General features: G+C 40.8%; 1 protein-coding gene across 1 annotated transcript; it reads left to right on the top strand.

Annotated features, from left to right (window-relative positions):
* Positions 1 to 780: 780 nt before the first annotated feature.
* Positions 781 to 5,303, top strand: LOC118807642 (adenosine receptor A1-like). Its single transcript, XM_036569679.1, has 2 exons — positions 781 to 1,190; positions 4,649 to 5,303. Exons 1-2 carry the CDS (start codon positions 859 to 861, stop codon positions 5,301 to 5,303), a joined length of 987 nt encoding a protein of 328 aa, XP_036425572.1. The 5' UTR covers positions 781 to 858.
* The last annotated feature ends 12,363 nt before the right edge of the window (positions 5,304 to 17,666 follow it).

The following is a 17,666-nucleotide window of genomic DNA, read 5'->3' as shown; positions in this document are numbered from 1 at the left end:
CCAGGACAGCTTGCCAGCATTTGATGGAGCTTTGAATTCTGGATTGTATCAATAAATTCTACAGGAGAATGTTAGGGTATACATCTGTACGCTGAACCTTAACAGAAGGTGGGTCCTGCAGAAAGACAATGACCCTAAAAACACCAGTTAGTCAATAAATATTGGTTGAAGCAGAAGAAATGTTGCATTTTGGAATAGCTGAGTTAAAGTCCAGACATTAATCCAACAGAAATGTTGCAGGTGTGGCGTTCCAGCAAAAGTCTCACCAACATAACAGAGCTGAAGCAGATCTGTAAGGAGGAGTGGGCCAAGAGTCAAAATGCACAACTGATCAGCATCAGGAACCATTTGGTTGAAGTCTTTGCCGCTCAAGAGGGTCACACCAGCTACGGAAAGCAGAGGTTGACATTCTTTTTTTTTAGGCCATACATATATAGAAATTCACAAAATGATACAGGGTTCACAAACTTTCAAGCAGCACTGGATGCTGTTGCAACAGTTGAAGCTGAGTCGCTGAATTCAGTTGTACTGACCTGTGAATTTTGTTTGTAAAATTATAGACTGTTTTCATTTTTTTCTTTATAAATTCTGATGACCAGTGAAATTCTCATGCTATGTATATTTACAGCCTTTCATTCGAGCTTTGCACTTAACTCACAGTCAGACCACTTCCTTTAGTTTCTTCGTGGTTGTGTGTTGTGTGTGTATTATGTGTGTGTGGATGCAAGTGATGAGCTTTCTCACTGCTTCTTGAAACTCCATGTATTTCATCAGAGCTCACCGAGAGGTCTAGTCACAGCCAGCTTCTTACTCTCCATCATCATCATCATCTGTGCTGATAGATATCTTTTTTTTCTAATGGGTAGCAGTGTTTTGTGGGTCTTCATATTTCTTGAGATGATCATTGCTGTAGCATGTTGTCTGGGCAATGTGCTGGTGATCTGGGCAGTGTGGACATGTGGAGCCCTCAGGCAGCCCACCTTCTTCTTCATTGCGTCCCTCGCTGTGGCTGATTTCCTGGTGGGGTCTGTGGCCATTCCTGTAGCTGTGGTGTGGGAAATCCATATGAAGACCTCCTTTTATGGCTGTCTTTTCATGTGCTGTGTTTTCATAATGCTACAGTTGGCTTCTGGCTCTTTACTTCTGGCCATCGCAGTGGACCGCTGTCTCCGTGTACGCATCCCTCTGACGTGAGTTGTCCTTATATTTCAAGTCATAATCATACTTAAGACTTCATTTTAGCACTGTACTACACCTTGAAGATCAACAAGTAGTGGGTGATATACTAGCTAGAAGTCTTTGTAAGGTATTTGTTTCATCAGTACTCCAGAAATAAAAGTTTACAATGTATAAACAGTGTAACTGTAGCCAGCCTTCTTTTAGTAATCACTCATCTCCTGCTGTGTAGTTACTTACAGTCTGAGTTTAAAGTTTTGAGTTTGATTTAGGTTATTATTGAGGGGGCAAACATTAGAGAGACATTATGTGATATATATATATATATATATATATATAGAGAGAGAGAGAGAGAGAGAGAGAGAGAGAGAGAGAGAGTGTCCAACATTAACACTGAACAAGCTTGACTTAATTCCAAGTATACGGACACAACTCTCACTCTGGGAGTACAGAGATTGAATGGCCTGGAGTAGTAGCCCCAGCATCCCATACTCCCGGAGGACCTCCTACAAGATATCTTGGGAAACACAGTTGTAAGCCTTCTCCAAGTCCAAGACTGGGTTGGCAAACTCCCATGCCCCCTCAACAATCTGCGAGAGGGTGAAAAGCTGGTCCATTGTTCCATGGCTGGGACAGAATCCACATTGTTCCTCCTCAATCTGAGGTGCAACTATCAGTCAGAGTCTCCTTTCCAGCACCTTGGCATAAATTTTTCCAGGGAGGCTGAGCAGTGTGACACCATGGTAGTCGGCACACACATTCCGGTACCCTTTCTTAAACATTCGGACCACCACCCTGGTCTGCCAGTCCAAGGGTACTGTTCCCGAAGTCCATGCGTCATTGCAGAAGCGTGTCAGCCACAACAGCCCCACAATATTCAGAGCCTTAAGCATTTCCGGGCGAATCTCATCCACCCCTGGTGCCTTGTCACCAAGGAACTTGCCAACTACCTCAGTGACCTCCACTAGGAAAATGGAGTCTGACACACCAGAAGCCTCTTGCCCCAACTCCTATGAGGGAGGGCATGTCTCTTGAATTAAGGAGTTCCTCAAAGTGCTCCTTCCATCTGACCAACAATATCCTTATTTGAAGTCAGAGTTTCTCCACACCTGCTGAATACAGCTTGGGTGAAGTGCCAAGACCGCTCCTGAGTCACTGGATAGTTTTCCTTGAAGCCGACCGAAAGTCTTTTTCCATTGCCTCGCCGAACCGCTCCAAGGCTCTGGATTTTGCTTCCGCTGCCACTGCCACCTTTTGCTTGTCTGTACCTATCTGCTGAGTCAGGAGTCCTCCGGGCCCCAGTCCCTAAAGGCCTCTGTCTTCAGCTTGATGGCTTCCCTCACCACCGGTGTCCACCAGGGGGTACTTGGGTTACCGCCCTGACAGGCACCAATAAGCTTTTGGCCACAGCTACCCCTACCTGGCAGCTTCCAAGATGGAGGTTTTCAACAGGGTCCATTCAGACTCCATGTCCCCTACCTTCTCCGGTACACAAGAAAAGCTCTCCCAGAGGTTGGAGTTAAAATCATTTAGAACAGGGGCCTCTGCCAGTCGTTCCCAGCAAACCCTCACTGTTTGCTTGGGCCTACCAGGTCTGACCATCAGTCTTTCCTGCCATCTGATCCAACTCACCACTGGATGGTGATCAGCTTACAGCTCAGCACCTCTCTTTACCCGAGTGTCCAGGTCCCAAGTCCGATGAAATGACAACAAAGTTGACCTTTGACCCAAGGAGCTCTGGTACCACATACATATGTGAATATTCTTGTGTTTGAACTTGGTGCTCATTATGGACAATCCATGCCTAGCGTAGAAGTCCAATAACAATTCACCACTCAAGTTTAGATCGGGCTGGCTGCTCTTCCCAATCACCCCTCTCCAGGTCTCCCAGTCATTGCCAACATGAGCATTGAAGCATTGACTATTTAAGGTAGAATGGAAAATTTGAATAAGAACCCTTTAGCTTTTTTTAATTTTGTTGTCTTTTCTGTAAACTTTGTTCAGTTCAGTTGTTTTGTCTAAAAAACTAGTGGTTTGTTGACGAAGCTCCCCATGTTTCTGTAAAGCTTGAGTTATTTTAATCCTGCGCAAAAAACGTCCAAAATTATATCTCAACTATACATTTTTTTTTATTAAGGTCTATAGTACTTTAAAAATTCTTTTTATGTGTAGTTGCACAACTGTTTGTGTATACTATTAAACTGACATGCCAAAAGTCATGCGATAGTAGTATGTAAATTGATTATGAAGTGGCATTACCTCAGGGGACATCTGAGAAAGCCCACACCTGTATAAGTTGTAAGGTGTTATCTTGTGAGTGAGGTTGAACACTGGCCAGCATGCTCATGGCAAGGCAATGTGAATTATCGGAGTTTGAAAAAGGCATGATAATAGGTGCCAGACGGATGGGACATTCAATTTCTGAAGTTGTGTGGGCATTTAACATTCCTTGATGCACAGTGTCACATGTTTTCAGGAATACGTCATAGAAGGTATTACCACTCACAGTGGACAGCGCAGTAAGCATTCATGGGCGGCCAATGAGCGTGACCAGTGGCGTCTGGCTAGAATTGTTCATAAAAACAAACAAGCGATATATATATATATATATATATATATATATATATATATATATATATATATATATATATATATATATACATATACATCCACACATTTTTAGCATGCTGTTATTAAAAGCCTATATTATCGTTACCATCATTTTTGCGTTCAATGTTGAAATACAAACTGACTTGTTTAGGACGATTAGGACTTGGGCCTCAACCTGAGACTTGCCTGTACTGGCACTTAAATCAAGACTCAGCTGTCTTGATTTGGGACTTGACTTGGGATTCGAGTGTCAAGATTTGAGACTTACTTGTTACTTGCAACTTAACAGACCACCAAAACCATCCCCATCAAGTAAACAGTACTTACAGCTTTCAGTTTTCACCAGCTCCACTTGCTTCAAATCTGAAAAAAAAAATGTTTTCGTCCATTCTTGCAAAGTGGAGAAAATTTGAAATGAAGAAAATTTGCACTAGAAACCATAACTAGGCCTCAGAGATGTGGAGTAAGGTTTCATGGATTGATGAGTCTAAATTTGTAATTGGGATTTCCAAGACTGTGAGAAGCAGAAAATGCAAAGCCAACCTCTAAGATGAACTTTGGAAGTATTGAAAAATATTCCTGCAGATTTCTTTTAAAAAACTGAAAGCAAATCTCCTGAAAAGAACATGCATTAAAAAATGCTAAATACAATTTTTTTATTTTTAGAGCTGGTTATTGAGGTTTCAGTGTAATTTTATGATAAATATATGTTTTTGCTTTTTGACACTAAAAACCTTATACTTTTCCTGGATCTGTCTTTGAATTATGAAGTTAAACAAATACAGTACATTAGCTGCTCTTTTTAGTCCTTTGAATTTATTAAAAATCTAAACAAATAAATTGTTTTCTACTTGTTTTCCAGGTATAAGTCTACTGTTACTCAAAAACGCTCTTGGATGGTGGTTGCAATTTGCTGGTTCACTGCTGCTCTGTTGAGTTTTATCCCCATGTTTGGATGGCACAACTATAACACTTGGACTGGCACAACACTTGCAAACTCCACCAGTTTTGAATGCAGTTTCTTCACTGTTAACAGCCGTTCGTATCTAGTTAATTTCATATTCTTCGGATTCTTCCTTCCTCTATTGGCTGTTGTGACAGGCTTGCACTGTTACATCTTCCTGACCACTCGAAGGCAGTTCAGAGCAAATATAGGTGTGGCTACTGAGTCCCACACATATTACCAAAAAGAACACAGACTGGCTGCTTCACTGGTTCTGGTCTTGGGTCTATTTGTTGTCTGTTGGCTCCCTCTATTCCTCATGCACACTATAAAATTATATGGTCCTAATATTGAGGTGCCCTCTGTCATCATTCACATAGGTGTCCTCCTGTCTCATGCTAATTCAGCAGTTAACCCCATAGTGTATGCATTTAGGATCCCCAAGATAAAAGAGGAGTTTAGGAAGCTGTACATGAGAGTTTACCATGACGGACAACATCAGCAGACAGACAGTCCAAAAAACAGCAGGGCAAAAGACAGCAACACAGAAAACAGAAGTGCTACACAGGTGTGAGAGTTGTAAAAAAAAACCTCTGCAAGTGATGATATATATATAAAGATGCACAAAGACCTACAGGTCTAAATCATGTCTCAGATCCAGTCATGGCATAACAATAAACCTCAATATTTCTACTGATTTTTTTTCTTTAATTTCTGCATAATTAAGATGTAAACAAAGTTATTTGGAAATATTTGATTCTAGAAAATTCTAGAGAAACTTGCTGGGTCTGAATTGTTCACAGTGGTGGTGATAGGAACCAGATATCCATTTAATGTCTCTACAAGCTCCCTCACAGAAAGTTATTACATGAAATGGTTATTAATATGTGTGTATATTCACTGGTTGTATTGTGGGCCGTAAATAAAATGGCTAATTTTGTGTTGTACTTGAATGAATTTAAAGTTAAATATGAATGAATTGTATCAAGTTGTATCATTAATTAAAATTATTGTACCTGTAACCAGTGGTTCATAGCTGTTTGGTAGATGCTTGGGCAGTCACTGAAGATCACTTTTTCACACAGGGCCCTGTAGGTTTGGATTTCTTTTTCCCTTAATAATAAAGACCTTCATTTATAAACTGCATTTTGTGTTAACTTGTGTTATCTTTGTCTAATATTTAAATTTGTTTGGGGATCGGAAACATTTAAGTGTGACAAACACGCCAAAGAATAAGAAATCAGGAAGGGGGCAAACACTTTTTCACACCACTGTAAGTTATTAAAATGCAATGAGACTTGACAGAAAAACTTGCACATGCAAGTTTTAAATGTAGAATTCATTATTGTTATGCTTTTACTGAGAAAACAGTACATCTCTTACAACTTGTATAAAATGTACAGATTTTTTTAAACTATGTTGTCTAGCACCATAAACATTGGACTTTGGCCTCCCAAGACAAACCATTCAGGCGCCCCATGATTATTAATTACCACATTTGGCAAAGCTCGCTGGTTTGTGTGATGTATTCAGTCTTATGATGTCAATTTAGCATGCAGCAGTGTTAGCTTGCATGTAGCAATATTCACATTTTGGCTTCTGAACAATCTTGTAATTCTGCAGATGTGACAATTTGGCATTTGGAATATTTTTGTTTATCACGGGGCATGATATCAAAAACACCATTAAAGTTTCTTATAGAGAAAATATTTGACACATTAAGCATAAACTTGCATTTGCAGAAGCTTAAACTCCATGCATGTGTGTTCATGAGACTAATCTTGCATATAAAAGTGATGTTGTCTTGTAGAGCAGTATGGCCAAACATGCCTGGTGTGTCAAAGCGAAGGCAGCAGTCGTGGTAGGAGAGAGCTTCCTAGCACTGGTATATGGGGACTCTTTTTCAGTACTCACTGATGCGCATTCAAACTGGCCTGAGCAGGCTGTACCAACACATCGCCCCTTACTGACATAATCAACTTAGCACATTTAAATCCTGTGTTCAAAAACATTTTTTTTTTACACAAGTAAATTTTATTTACTTCATTACACTTCTTTACAAAGTCTGGTGCCATACAAACAGTTTTGCATTGCCTCCTCGATCCCTCTGTCCTAGAGGGAGTGGAGAGTGGAGAGAGGAGGTTTCCAGAGTTGAGGAAACAAATGTGCATCCCATGCAGAAGTCTTTTTTATCGCACTGTGTGATGTACGTGTGTTACAATTTCTCCACCTCCATTTAGTGTAGTCATTGGATGATTACTGTCAGGGTCGGACAGAATTCAGACACTCGCAGACCATGTAAGTAAAATAGGTTTATTAACAAAATGAGGATCCATGATCAAGGTCAGCCAGTCCAAAGTCAAAAACCAGATCATGAAAATAGTAACCATGTGGGAAGTCTAAAAAGCAATGTCCAAAATCCAGAAGCAAGGTCAAACCAGAAAATACAACAATACTGAAAGGGCAATGCAAAAAAGGCAAAGTCGAAAAACAAACAAGGCAATAGTCACACTCGGTAAAGCGAACAGACAGACTAGAAAGCTCAGTAAGGCTCTGAAAACAAAGGTAATACTTCAGAAAGAACCTAAGCTAAAGCCCAGGCTTATATACTAAATTAACAAGGTACAAGAAACAAAGAACAGGTGTGGTTAATCAGTAGTTGGGTGAGGCAGACCAGTGTAGAGTCATGTAAGGGAGATCTGAGCTCATGTGCGGTGTTCTGGGTAATGGAGTCCAGAGATTGGGAGGTAGTGACAGTGGGAACAGAGGGAAGCGTGACAATTACAGTTAATGGGATGGTACTGCCTATGGATGATGGAATTTAAAATTCAAATAAAATGATAATTAATATGTTGATGTGAGTTTTAATAAAGCATTCCCAGGTGTAAAGACAGTTGGTAATAGGATATAAGTGTTTATTACTGGGAGATCTGTGAAAGTGCTGAGTGAAATACGTCTGATTTGGTAAACATATTTGGCGACAATTTCTCTGTTCCTGCATCTTATCCTTGCATCTTATCCTTGTTTTGTCACAGGGAAAGAAATGGAAACAAGAATGTTTAAAGATGTGAAATCCACCCCAAGTTGAGTCTTTCAATTTCTCTGAAATGAAAGATGCGTTTCTCAGCCACATTCAAATGATCTTACACTTCAGTAACTTCAGTATTACTGTATTATCTGCTCAGTGAATAATGTGGAAATATGTAAAAATAGAGAAATGCCTTTTCTAACTCATGGTTTATAATAATAAATATATAATTTATAATAATAATAATAATATATAACAGTAAGACACCACACTGAGTGAGAAGAATCAGCCTCTTACTGAGTTGCCATTTTATTAGTGAATATAGGTACATTATAAACCTATCATGTACCTATATTCACTGGCCAGTTTATCAGGTACACCGACTAGTTGTTGACCCTGTGAGTACGTCACGTCAGCCTTTGGCAACATCAACTATTTTCTTTACAGGAAAATCTATGGATTACATCACTAAATTAGCTATCACTAGACTTAACTGTTTAACGTTAGAAGAGGGGCAGTTCAAATATTTTCTGCTCATTAAACAGAGGAGGGGTAACACCAGGACATCTGTAATGTTTGCGACTGATTCACATGGGGAAAAGAAATCTCAGTATAAATGACAGAGATGGATACTCAATTCACCACCTTCACTCCAGAAAAGAAATGTCAAAACATTTAATTTCTGTATCATTCCCTTTACCCTGAGCATTTACCTTGCTGTAACAAGGAAAAAATTAAGTGAATAATTAAGTGAAACCAGTGTGTCATTGGCGTCACTATTAGTTTGGGAATTCACAGCAAACAGTCAGCTTCACACATAAAATTTGACGTGAGATAACGCGTAAATAAGACAGTATGTTACATACCAGCTTCACTTCATCCACAGAGAACATAAGTAAACACTTCTTCAAGTGCCCCCACACTTAAGAAACTCAGTTTTCACAGGATATGACAGCGTTTTTATCTACTTGTCAATTCACACAGGATTAATATAATCTAAGGTTATTTCTGCTGCTCATTTTATGGTTAAAATGTTAAAAGGTGCTGGAATCTTTACTGAAGTGGGAGCATGCAGTCAGTAAAAATGACTGACATGGCACATTCAGACAGAGATGGGCCTACAGCCTTTAGTGTACCGTAATATGACATTTTCACATTACAGAGGCATGAGACAGTATGATAAGCCTTTACTTTAGTTTGAACCACTCCATTTAAAATTTTGTAGATAATTTCATCGAGAGGTGTGATTCCAATTTTCATTCTTTAACTTTAATATGTCTTAAGATATCCACTGTACAACCCAGTTTCCAAAAAATGTTAAATGTTCAAATTAAGACATTTTATTGTTTTTTGATGCCAGCAACTTGTTTCAAAAAGGTTGGGACAGGGGCATGCTGATCTCCTCATTTCCCAAACACTTACAGAGTGTTGTTAAAAGAAGAGGTGATGCAACTCAGCGGTAAACATGCCCCCATCCCAACTTTTTAAAAACTGGGCATGTGGGCAATGGGCATATTTTTCCAAAAAGCAATAAAATATCTCTGTTTCAATGTGTGATATGTTGTCTTTGTACTATGTTCAATTAAATGTTAGGTTTGCACATCATTGCGTTCTGTTTTATTTCACATTTACTTCACAGCATCCCAGTGATTTTGGGAATGGGGTGGTAATATGTTTTAAGATATCCACTGTAATGATTGTCACATAACACTATGGCTCTTATCACATTGTCATGTGCCACTATTATGGAGGCCCATGTAGGCCCTGTTATGTAGGACTGCCACATAACACTTAGGGGCTTTTATTTTACTGTCACATGCCACTGTCATGTAGGCCAAGTCACTGTCATGATGTAACGCTAGGGGGCTCTTATCACACTGTCATGTGCCACTGTTATGCAGGCCCATGCAGGCTCTGTCACATAGTACTGTAACATAACACTAGGGGGCTCCTGTCCCTCTGTCACGTGGGCCAGGTCAGTGGCATGTGAAAAGGTCACAGTACATTTATGGCTTTAACTGCTGCTCTTCAGATGGGACTAAGATCACTGAGAAATGTCAGTAAAATTTATGTTACCCCACTGCAAACTAATCCTGTCCAAATAGGGCTTTTAGCTGAACCTCAAATGTCTCCCTATGTCCTCCTATATAGTGCACTGCATAAGTCATGAAACCATGGCTTCTACACCTAAATAGTGTTCTTAATGTTATTTAGGGAGTTGTGTAGCTAATAGCTGAATATGAATGGCTTTCACAGTGCTCTACACAGGGAGTAGAGAGCCATTTGAGATTCAGCCACTGTGATATCCAAGATTGGGAGGGTTAATTCAAAAATGTATTCCATTACAGATTACTTATTATGTGTTTAAAAATGTAATTGTACTCTATTCCAAAGGATTTTTATATTAAATTAATGTAATCTGACTTTCCATTACTTTTGGATTACTTGTTTTTAAACTTGTATATTTAAATAATGAGAAGAGAATTTAACTTAACACAAGGCAAACACAAAAACTGCCCTGTTTTATAAAACTGAACAATAGATTATTGGTGACTTAAATATTGTGCCTCACAAATATGGTCACTGATCTCACATTTAGCGAAAGGGCCAAATCTGGGTAGCATAGAATGTGGAGTTTAACTGAACAGCAATGAAGATGAAATGGAAGTTTGAAAGTTGTGGGGGAGAGATTTGCAAAAACAGTAATTGAGGATACAGTGGAAAATGTCTGTCAGTCTTAATCTGCTGTGCATAAAGATGTTTTTACCTCTTGGAATTCTGCTTCTGTTGCTTTTGCAATTTTTAGAAGTGTCTGACCCTTGCTCTACAGGGACACAGTCCAGATCATCTAAGCACACTTTCATTAGATGCTGTTCTTTGTACTGGACTATTAATAAATGTGTTCTGTGTATTTTAACAAAACCTCATGTTACAGCTGAGCGTCTTTTATCGGAGTTAACAGAGACACTTTTTCAAGTGACTTTACTGGATTTAATGACTACAGGCCAGTAGCCCTGACCCCTGTAGGCATGAAGGTCTTTGAATGCCTGGTCCTTGCAAACCTGAAGGCCATTACAAACCCTCTGCAGGATCCCCTGCAGTTCGCATACAGAGCTAACAGGTTTGTTGTTGATGTGGTCAACATGACCCTGAGCTTCATGCTACAGCATCTCAACAGTGCTGGTACACTAGAGTTCTGTTTGTGGACTTCAGCTCAGCTTTCAGCAATAGCATCAGAGCTGCTGCAGATCAAACTGTCCCAGCCCTCTGTGCCAGAACGATCAGCCAGTGGATCATGGCTTTCCTGACAAACAGGATACAGCAGGTATAGCTTGGGAAACACATGTAAGACACCCAGACCCTGAGTACTGGACTTCCACAAGGTTGTGTGCTCTCACCCCTTTTCTTCAGTCTGTACACCAGCGACTGTCTCTTCAAGGAACTAGCCGTGAAGATCTTTAAGTTTGCAGACCACAGCACTGTGGTGGACATGGTGGAAGGTGGTGAATCTGCTTACAGGAAGGAAGTTGAGCAGCTGGTCTCCTGGTGCAGCAGCAACTACCTGCTGCTAAATGCAGAAGACTGAAGAGATGGTGGTAGATTTCAGACACAGCCCTCCCTCAATATCAATGAGAAATACAGAGCACCTAAACCCTATCAGAACCAGTCTGTTCAAAAACACAGTCAGCATTCAACAAATAACACTAAATATATGAACTCTCCAAAAATAAGATAAGGACTATTACAGCACAGCACTTCTTAAATTTTGGTTAATGTGGGCCCAATCCCATTTCTTCTTTTTACCCCTACCCCTTGTTTCCAAGTGTCACCCTAACCCCTTGGAACTGAGTTACAAGGGGTAGTGGTTAAAATCTTGCCCTGCAAAATGTGACAACCCTCAAATTAAAAAAAACAAAAAACAAAACAAAACGTTCCTTCATTAACAGCCTGCTAGCAGTCTTCAGTGATAGCAGAGAAGGGAAAAGTTCAGCAACCTTTACATTTAGGCCATCATATGCCTTCAGAGAGGGGGTATAAGACAATTATTTATTATCACCCACCACTAATTCTTGGTAATACAAAGCTGAAGTCAGATATTTACCAGCTTCTTGTTCGAATTTTCCTGTTCCACCTTAAATAGTACAGCAGTTACATTCTGGCACTTCAGGCATCAGAACTGCTGGACTATTTAAGGTGAAACAGAAAAGTTAGCTAGCTACCGAGACATTAGCATGCTATTAATGATTTTTTTATGCTTGTTGTGAAGAAAATGACCATAATACATTAAAACGACATTAAACCTAAGATAATACAATAATTATCATAATTTTTAACGGAGAAAATTCTCACATTTGTGGGTTTCTTTGGTCGCTCGCGCAGCCATCTTGCTGGTTTTTCTTTTTTTTTTTCATAGCACTCCGTTTGTAGTGTGCCTCTGAAAAACCTGCATTTGGAGGCCCATGTAGCCCTAACACTTCTCAACAAAAATCAGGACACCTTATCCCTAGACGTGAACGTGCAAAACAGAGGGCTAAGGGCTAAGTGGTAGGGGCAGGGGGTGAAATGGGATTGGGCTGTGCTGTCAAACCCTTTGGTCACATGAGGCAATATCAGTTTGAGTTACATATCAGCGTGTGCGTGACACTAGAACTTCACATAAATCAGGCCAACATTTAGGATAGTAAGTCTATACAAAACAGAATGTGACAATCTGACTGAATTATTATCCAGAGTTTATTGGAACCTGTATTAGACTAGATTTCCCATATAATAGCCTCATACGACTGTTTACCTCCAAAAACCTTTATTTGTGTCAATTGTGACTCTTAATTTCTTAAAACCTTACCTATCCAGACCTATCCAGGCATATGCAGATTATTATGAGAAGTCAAAAGCTCAGACAGAGAGTGCTAAAGTCTGTGTGATGCTCAATAGAAATGAGCCAGTTTACTTGAAACAGGATGAAGTGAGTTTGATAAAGGGCGTGTTGCTCTAAGCCTAATCATTAGAAGTTTCAAGCTCTCGTCAGTAGCTCAGAGGAAATTCACACTTCCGGAGATCTCATAGTCTATGACCGAACAGTGGATGTGAAACCTGAATCGCACAGCAAGGTTGAGCTATGAAAAATGTTTCTCATCATGACATTATTCTGTCTCCAAAGACAATTATTGCAGAGTGCTCACCTACTGACTGGGCTGTCCGTATCACGGCTGATACCTTAGATCAGTGGTTCTCAAACTGTAGTATGCTGAGGTGACCTCGAAAAATTTGCTACATGCACTGAAAAAGGAATAAATGAATAATTGAAATTCTAAAGTTTAATAGTGTAATTTACATAATCTGTTTCAGAGTTTTCATAACTTTGTTTTAATAAAATTAGTTGGTGTTTTGTGTTTTAAAAATACTGTGTGGTCTATGCAGATACTGTACTTCATTACATCTATAACTCGCGCTCAATGTTTCCCAATCTCGAGCTTTCCGACACGTTGTCAGTTGGTCTCTCACGTTTGCCAGAAATATATAGGTGGTTATACTTTGAATAAATCAACTATTATATCATGGCTGAAGATAGCAGATTCCAGGAGCAATGACTCCAACCTTGGTAAATTAAACAAACCTGTTGAGCATGAGGAGGATAATTCATCGGCCGCCCTTGCCACACTTGATGCAAATTTAGACAGATGGCACTGCTAGTGTTAGCAAGCGTCAAAAATGACTACAAGTAGATCTGAATCCTCCTAAGAAAAACAACTCGACTAAAGGTCAGGCTCTTCAAGCTTATTGTTCTGATCTGACCCTGTATGATGCATGGAGAGTAACACAGCCTAAAGGAAGAGACTTCATGTTTTTTTCTGCCCCACACAGGTTTTTTTCAAGTTACAGTTAGTATTGCTCCTCCATATAGAGATCCAGCTTTTAAGTCATGGAGGCTAAATGCTTCATTGCTTAGTAGTCCATCCATCCATCATCTAAACCGCTTATCCTTCTGGGTCGCGGTGGGGTGCTGGAGCCTATCCCAGCTGTCATTGGGCAGAAGGCAGGATACACCCTGGACAGGTCGCCAGTCCATCGCAGGGCAGACAGACAGACATACACATTCACACACTCACACCTAGGGGCAATTTTAGCACGTCCAATTGGCCTGACTGCATGTTTTTGGACTGTGGGAGGAAACCGGAGTACCCAGAGGAAACCCACGCAGACACGGGGAGAACAGGCAAACTCCACACAGAAATGACCCTGATCACCCTAAGTAGTCCGCATTTCTTAAAATATTTGGAAGATCAATGGAATTATTTCTTAGAGATGAATGATGGAAGGAAGAAAGAAGTAGGCCCTTCATTGTTATGGGACACTGGAAAAGCATTTATAAGGGGGTCTATAATTTCATATGCCACTGCCAAAAAAAAGAGACCATACAAGCACAGTTGGATCTCAAGGCTAAATTAAAGGAACCTAATAAGAAATTTAAGAATTTACCCACTAAAGCTCTCCATAAAGAACTGTTAGCTACTGGATCTGCTATAGATCAAATACAGACACAGAGAGCAGAACTAGCTACTTTCTATGCCAGACAAAAATTGTACGAGTCAGGGAACAAACCAGGTCGACTTTTTGCTTCTCTGGTTAAAAACAGGTCACATTCTAATATTATTGCTGCACTTAAAAATCCAAGTGGAAAATTGCAGATTACAACTAAAAACATTAATAAGACAGTGAGGGATTATTATGAACAACTGTATGTCCGTTGAAATACCTGGCGCAAAAATACACAAGTTTCTAGAAAAGATTTCACTCCCTGCATTATCTGAGGAGGATAAGGAAGCTTAGGCAGGCAGATTTCCAAAAGGGAGATTATGGATGCTAGGGGTGCGGAAAAAAAATCGATTCTTAGATGCATCGCGATGCGGACGTGAACGATTCTGAATCGATTCACAAATGTCAAAAATCGATTTTCTAAATATTTAATTTATAAAGTAATGTTGACAGAACGCAAAAGGCGGAACTTGGAAGTGGGTAAGTGCAGCGCCCGGACAGTCTGTGGCTACTGAATGAGCGAGAAATCTGACCGGCTCCCTCTGCATTAAAAGACAGGTCAGATCAGGAGTCACAACCCAAATGTTAAGAAGAGCCATTTTGTCCTTTCAACAAAAATCAAACCACCTTGGGAGCCACAACATTTAATGTCCAGTATGTCTCAGTATGTGATAATATAGGCTAAACAATATAAACGAGAGCGCAGATTTACTTTGCTATGCTTTAAGCTTTAGCTACAGCCGCTTTTCTTCCATCTCCACCAGAAAACCTTTCCTCAGGAGTAGATCAGTTAAACGTCTCTCAGCGTTCGACTGTTTTCCAAGGTTGAAGTCGCTTCTTATTCTCCAGCTTCTTGTTTGAATTCTCCCGTTCCACCTTAAATTCTAACTGAGGTGCCGAATGTAAATGCGGCACCATTTAAGCTTCGCCACTTTTTAGTGTGTGACAGGCTCTCGTTGCAGATTTAACGTACCAGGAAACCAACTACGTATAGGTCACCTGGAGTACCTAAGCAGCTTTAAGCTTAAAGTTTTCGTCAGGTTAAAAGAAAACTCAAGTTTTAGAGGCTGAGGCCTCGACGCTGTAAATCGTTTGCAGAGAGCAACAATTTCATGCTTACATTACGTAAGGAGTACTGCGGTATTTACTATGTAAACATCAGATACAAGGACTGCTATACAGGCACTATGTTTGGTTGGATGACGAGCCCACACATGCACTATGTTCGCTGGGCGACGGGCCCACACATGCACTATGTTTGCTGGGTGACGTGCCCTCAAATGCATAGCATTCGTTAGGGCGACGCGCCCTCACATGCATTGCGTTCGTTAGGGCGACGCGCCCTCACGTGCATTGCGTTCGTTAGGGCGACGCGCCCTCACATGCATAGCGTTCATTAGGGCGACGTGCCCTCACATGCATTGCGTTCTTTAGGGCGACGCGCCCTCACATGCATAGCGTTCTTTAGGGCAACGCGCCTTCACATGCATAGCGTTCGTTAGGGCCACGCGCCCTCACATGCATAGCGGTACATTAATTGCTGCGTTTTGCACAGGTTACAAGCCAAAATAAGCATAGCATTTTGCTCAGGTTACGAGCCCAGGTGGCGTTTGCTCAGGTGACTGGTCCATATATGCAAGTGTTTGTTATGACTTTTACTTTAATCATGCAGTGTTCATTTAATTGCAAAGGTCAGTAGCCGCCACCAGTAGTTGCAAGAAATATAATAAACCTTGATAGATTTTGAGAAAGCCAACTGAGCATCCATGATGAGTTGTGCATCTAGCCTTATGTAGGATTCATAGGCAGACGAGGACCATCTCCCAAGCAGCTTGACTGAATTGATGGGTAGACCAAGTTTAGCTGCGGTTGTAGCTGCTCCTATATAAAGGAATGGCCTGTGTAGTGAGTTGAGAGTAGGTGGGCGTAGTTTCAGATAACGGGTCATAGAGGAATAGGGACAGAAGGAGGTGTTTAGTCTACAGATTTTAATAGAAATACCAGCTTCAGAGAAGTCTGTCTTAGAGTGTTTAAGGAAGATAGTAAAGAAGTGAGGCGAGTGTTAGAAGTTAATTCCCCTGGACGCATGAAACCATAAAAAGCCATGAGAAAAACAGCCTCAAGTAAAGTGTTAATGAAAGGTGTAAAAAAAGACCTTTGCGTCGAGCAGAGATAAGCATCTGCAGTATTTCAGGAGTTATGGGTAAACGTTTATCTGAAACTTGCGGTGCAGATTTATTTAAACCTTTAAGAAGCAAGCGGATAGCTGGGTTGGAGAATAAACTAGGATAGTCGGGGTCATTACATCTAGCATGGAATTGGATACCTGCTAACATTCGCAAATTGAAGCGGCTTTAAGATTGCGAGTCTGATAATTATGAACGATGAATGTGCAAACTTGTCATGAGTATGGAAAAACCGGAATTTGTAGTGAAAGACAGAACAGAACAAACCAAGCCCACATAAGCTTTAAGAGTGGAAGGGGCTGAGCCTTTTGACATACAATATTTGGCTGAATCTAGCAAGGCGTTATAATAGTTTAGTCCAAAATGAGTAGGGTGAGAGGAGGGCAAGGTGTTGGATCCATGTAGGCCAAGGGGCAGAGACGTCTGAACTCCTGTAAACAAGATCGAAAATGGCCAGGAATATGTTCAGCTGTCACAATAAAGTTATGAATGACTGATTGCCATGTTAAACGTCTAAGTGCTACATGATGACCTTCCTTTGTTAATGATGGCAACCATGTTGTCGCAAAAATATTAATAGGTCTCCGTGACCAAGCATCACCCCACAGAATGCTAGCGACGACGATGGGATAAATCTCGTGCAGTGCCGAGGAAGCAGATCCAAGGGCAAATTCAGAGAATTCGGCTGGCCATTTCTCTGTGAACCATTGCCCTTGGAAGAACCCCCCAAACCAACCGAGGGAGCGGCGTCAATGAACAAAGCAAGAGAATCCGAGGACTCAACCACGTCGGAGTAAAAATAGATGCCGTTTCATTGCTCAAGGAGTCGAGACCAGAACCACAGATAGGACCGGCAGCCATCGTCAAGGGCAACGACATCACACAAATTAACCACGGAGTAAGCGAGAAATAAAAGAACGACCCCGAGGAACGACGCGCATAGCACAGTTGAAATGTCACGCTTAGAAACAGACGAAGCCGAGAGAAAAGCACCTAAAATCGATCTAATCCTAGTGAGCTTATCTGCGGGGAGAGACGCACGCATTTCAGCAGAATCCAAAACGATGCCAAGAAATTCGAGACTGGTGGAAGGACCAACGGTCTTTTCAGCAGAGAGAGGAACACCCAATTCACAAAAAACGCCCTTGAGGACATCTAGCACAGAACGACGAGAAGACGGAAGGTC

Source organism: Colossoma macropomum, unplaced genomic scaffold (genome assembly GCF_904425465.1).
Source record: "Colossoma macropomum unplaced genomic scaffold, Colossoma_macropomum, whole genome shotgun sequence".
Taxonomy (NCBI): domain Eukaryota; kingdom Metazoa; phylum Chordata; class Actinopteri; order Characiformes; family Serrasalmidae; genus Colossoma; species Colossoma macropomum.
The sequence above is the reverse complement of the archived record's forward strand: the minus strand, read 5'-3'. Positions and strand labels throughout refer to the sequence as shown.

What these genes read in the sequence shown, in the direction of transcription:
- LOC118807642 (XM_036569679.1), top strand. Translation starts at nt 859, where the DNA reads ATGGGTAGCAGTGTTTTGTGGGTCTTCATATTTCTTGAGATGATCATT. An exon ending in CGTGTACGCATCCCTCTGAC is followed by an intron (nt 1,191 to 4,648) that starts GTGAGTTGTCCT and finishes CTTGTTTTCCAG; the next exon opens with GTATAAGTCTACTGTTACTC.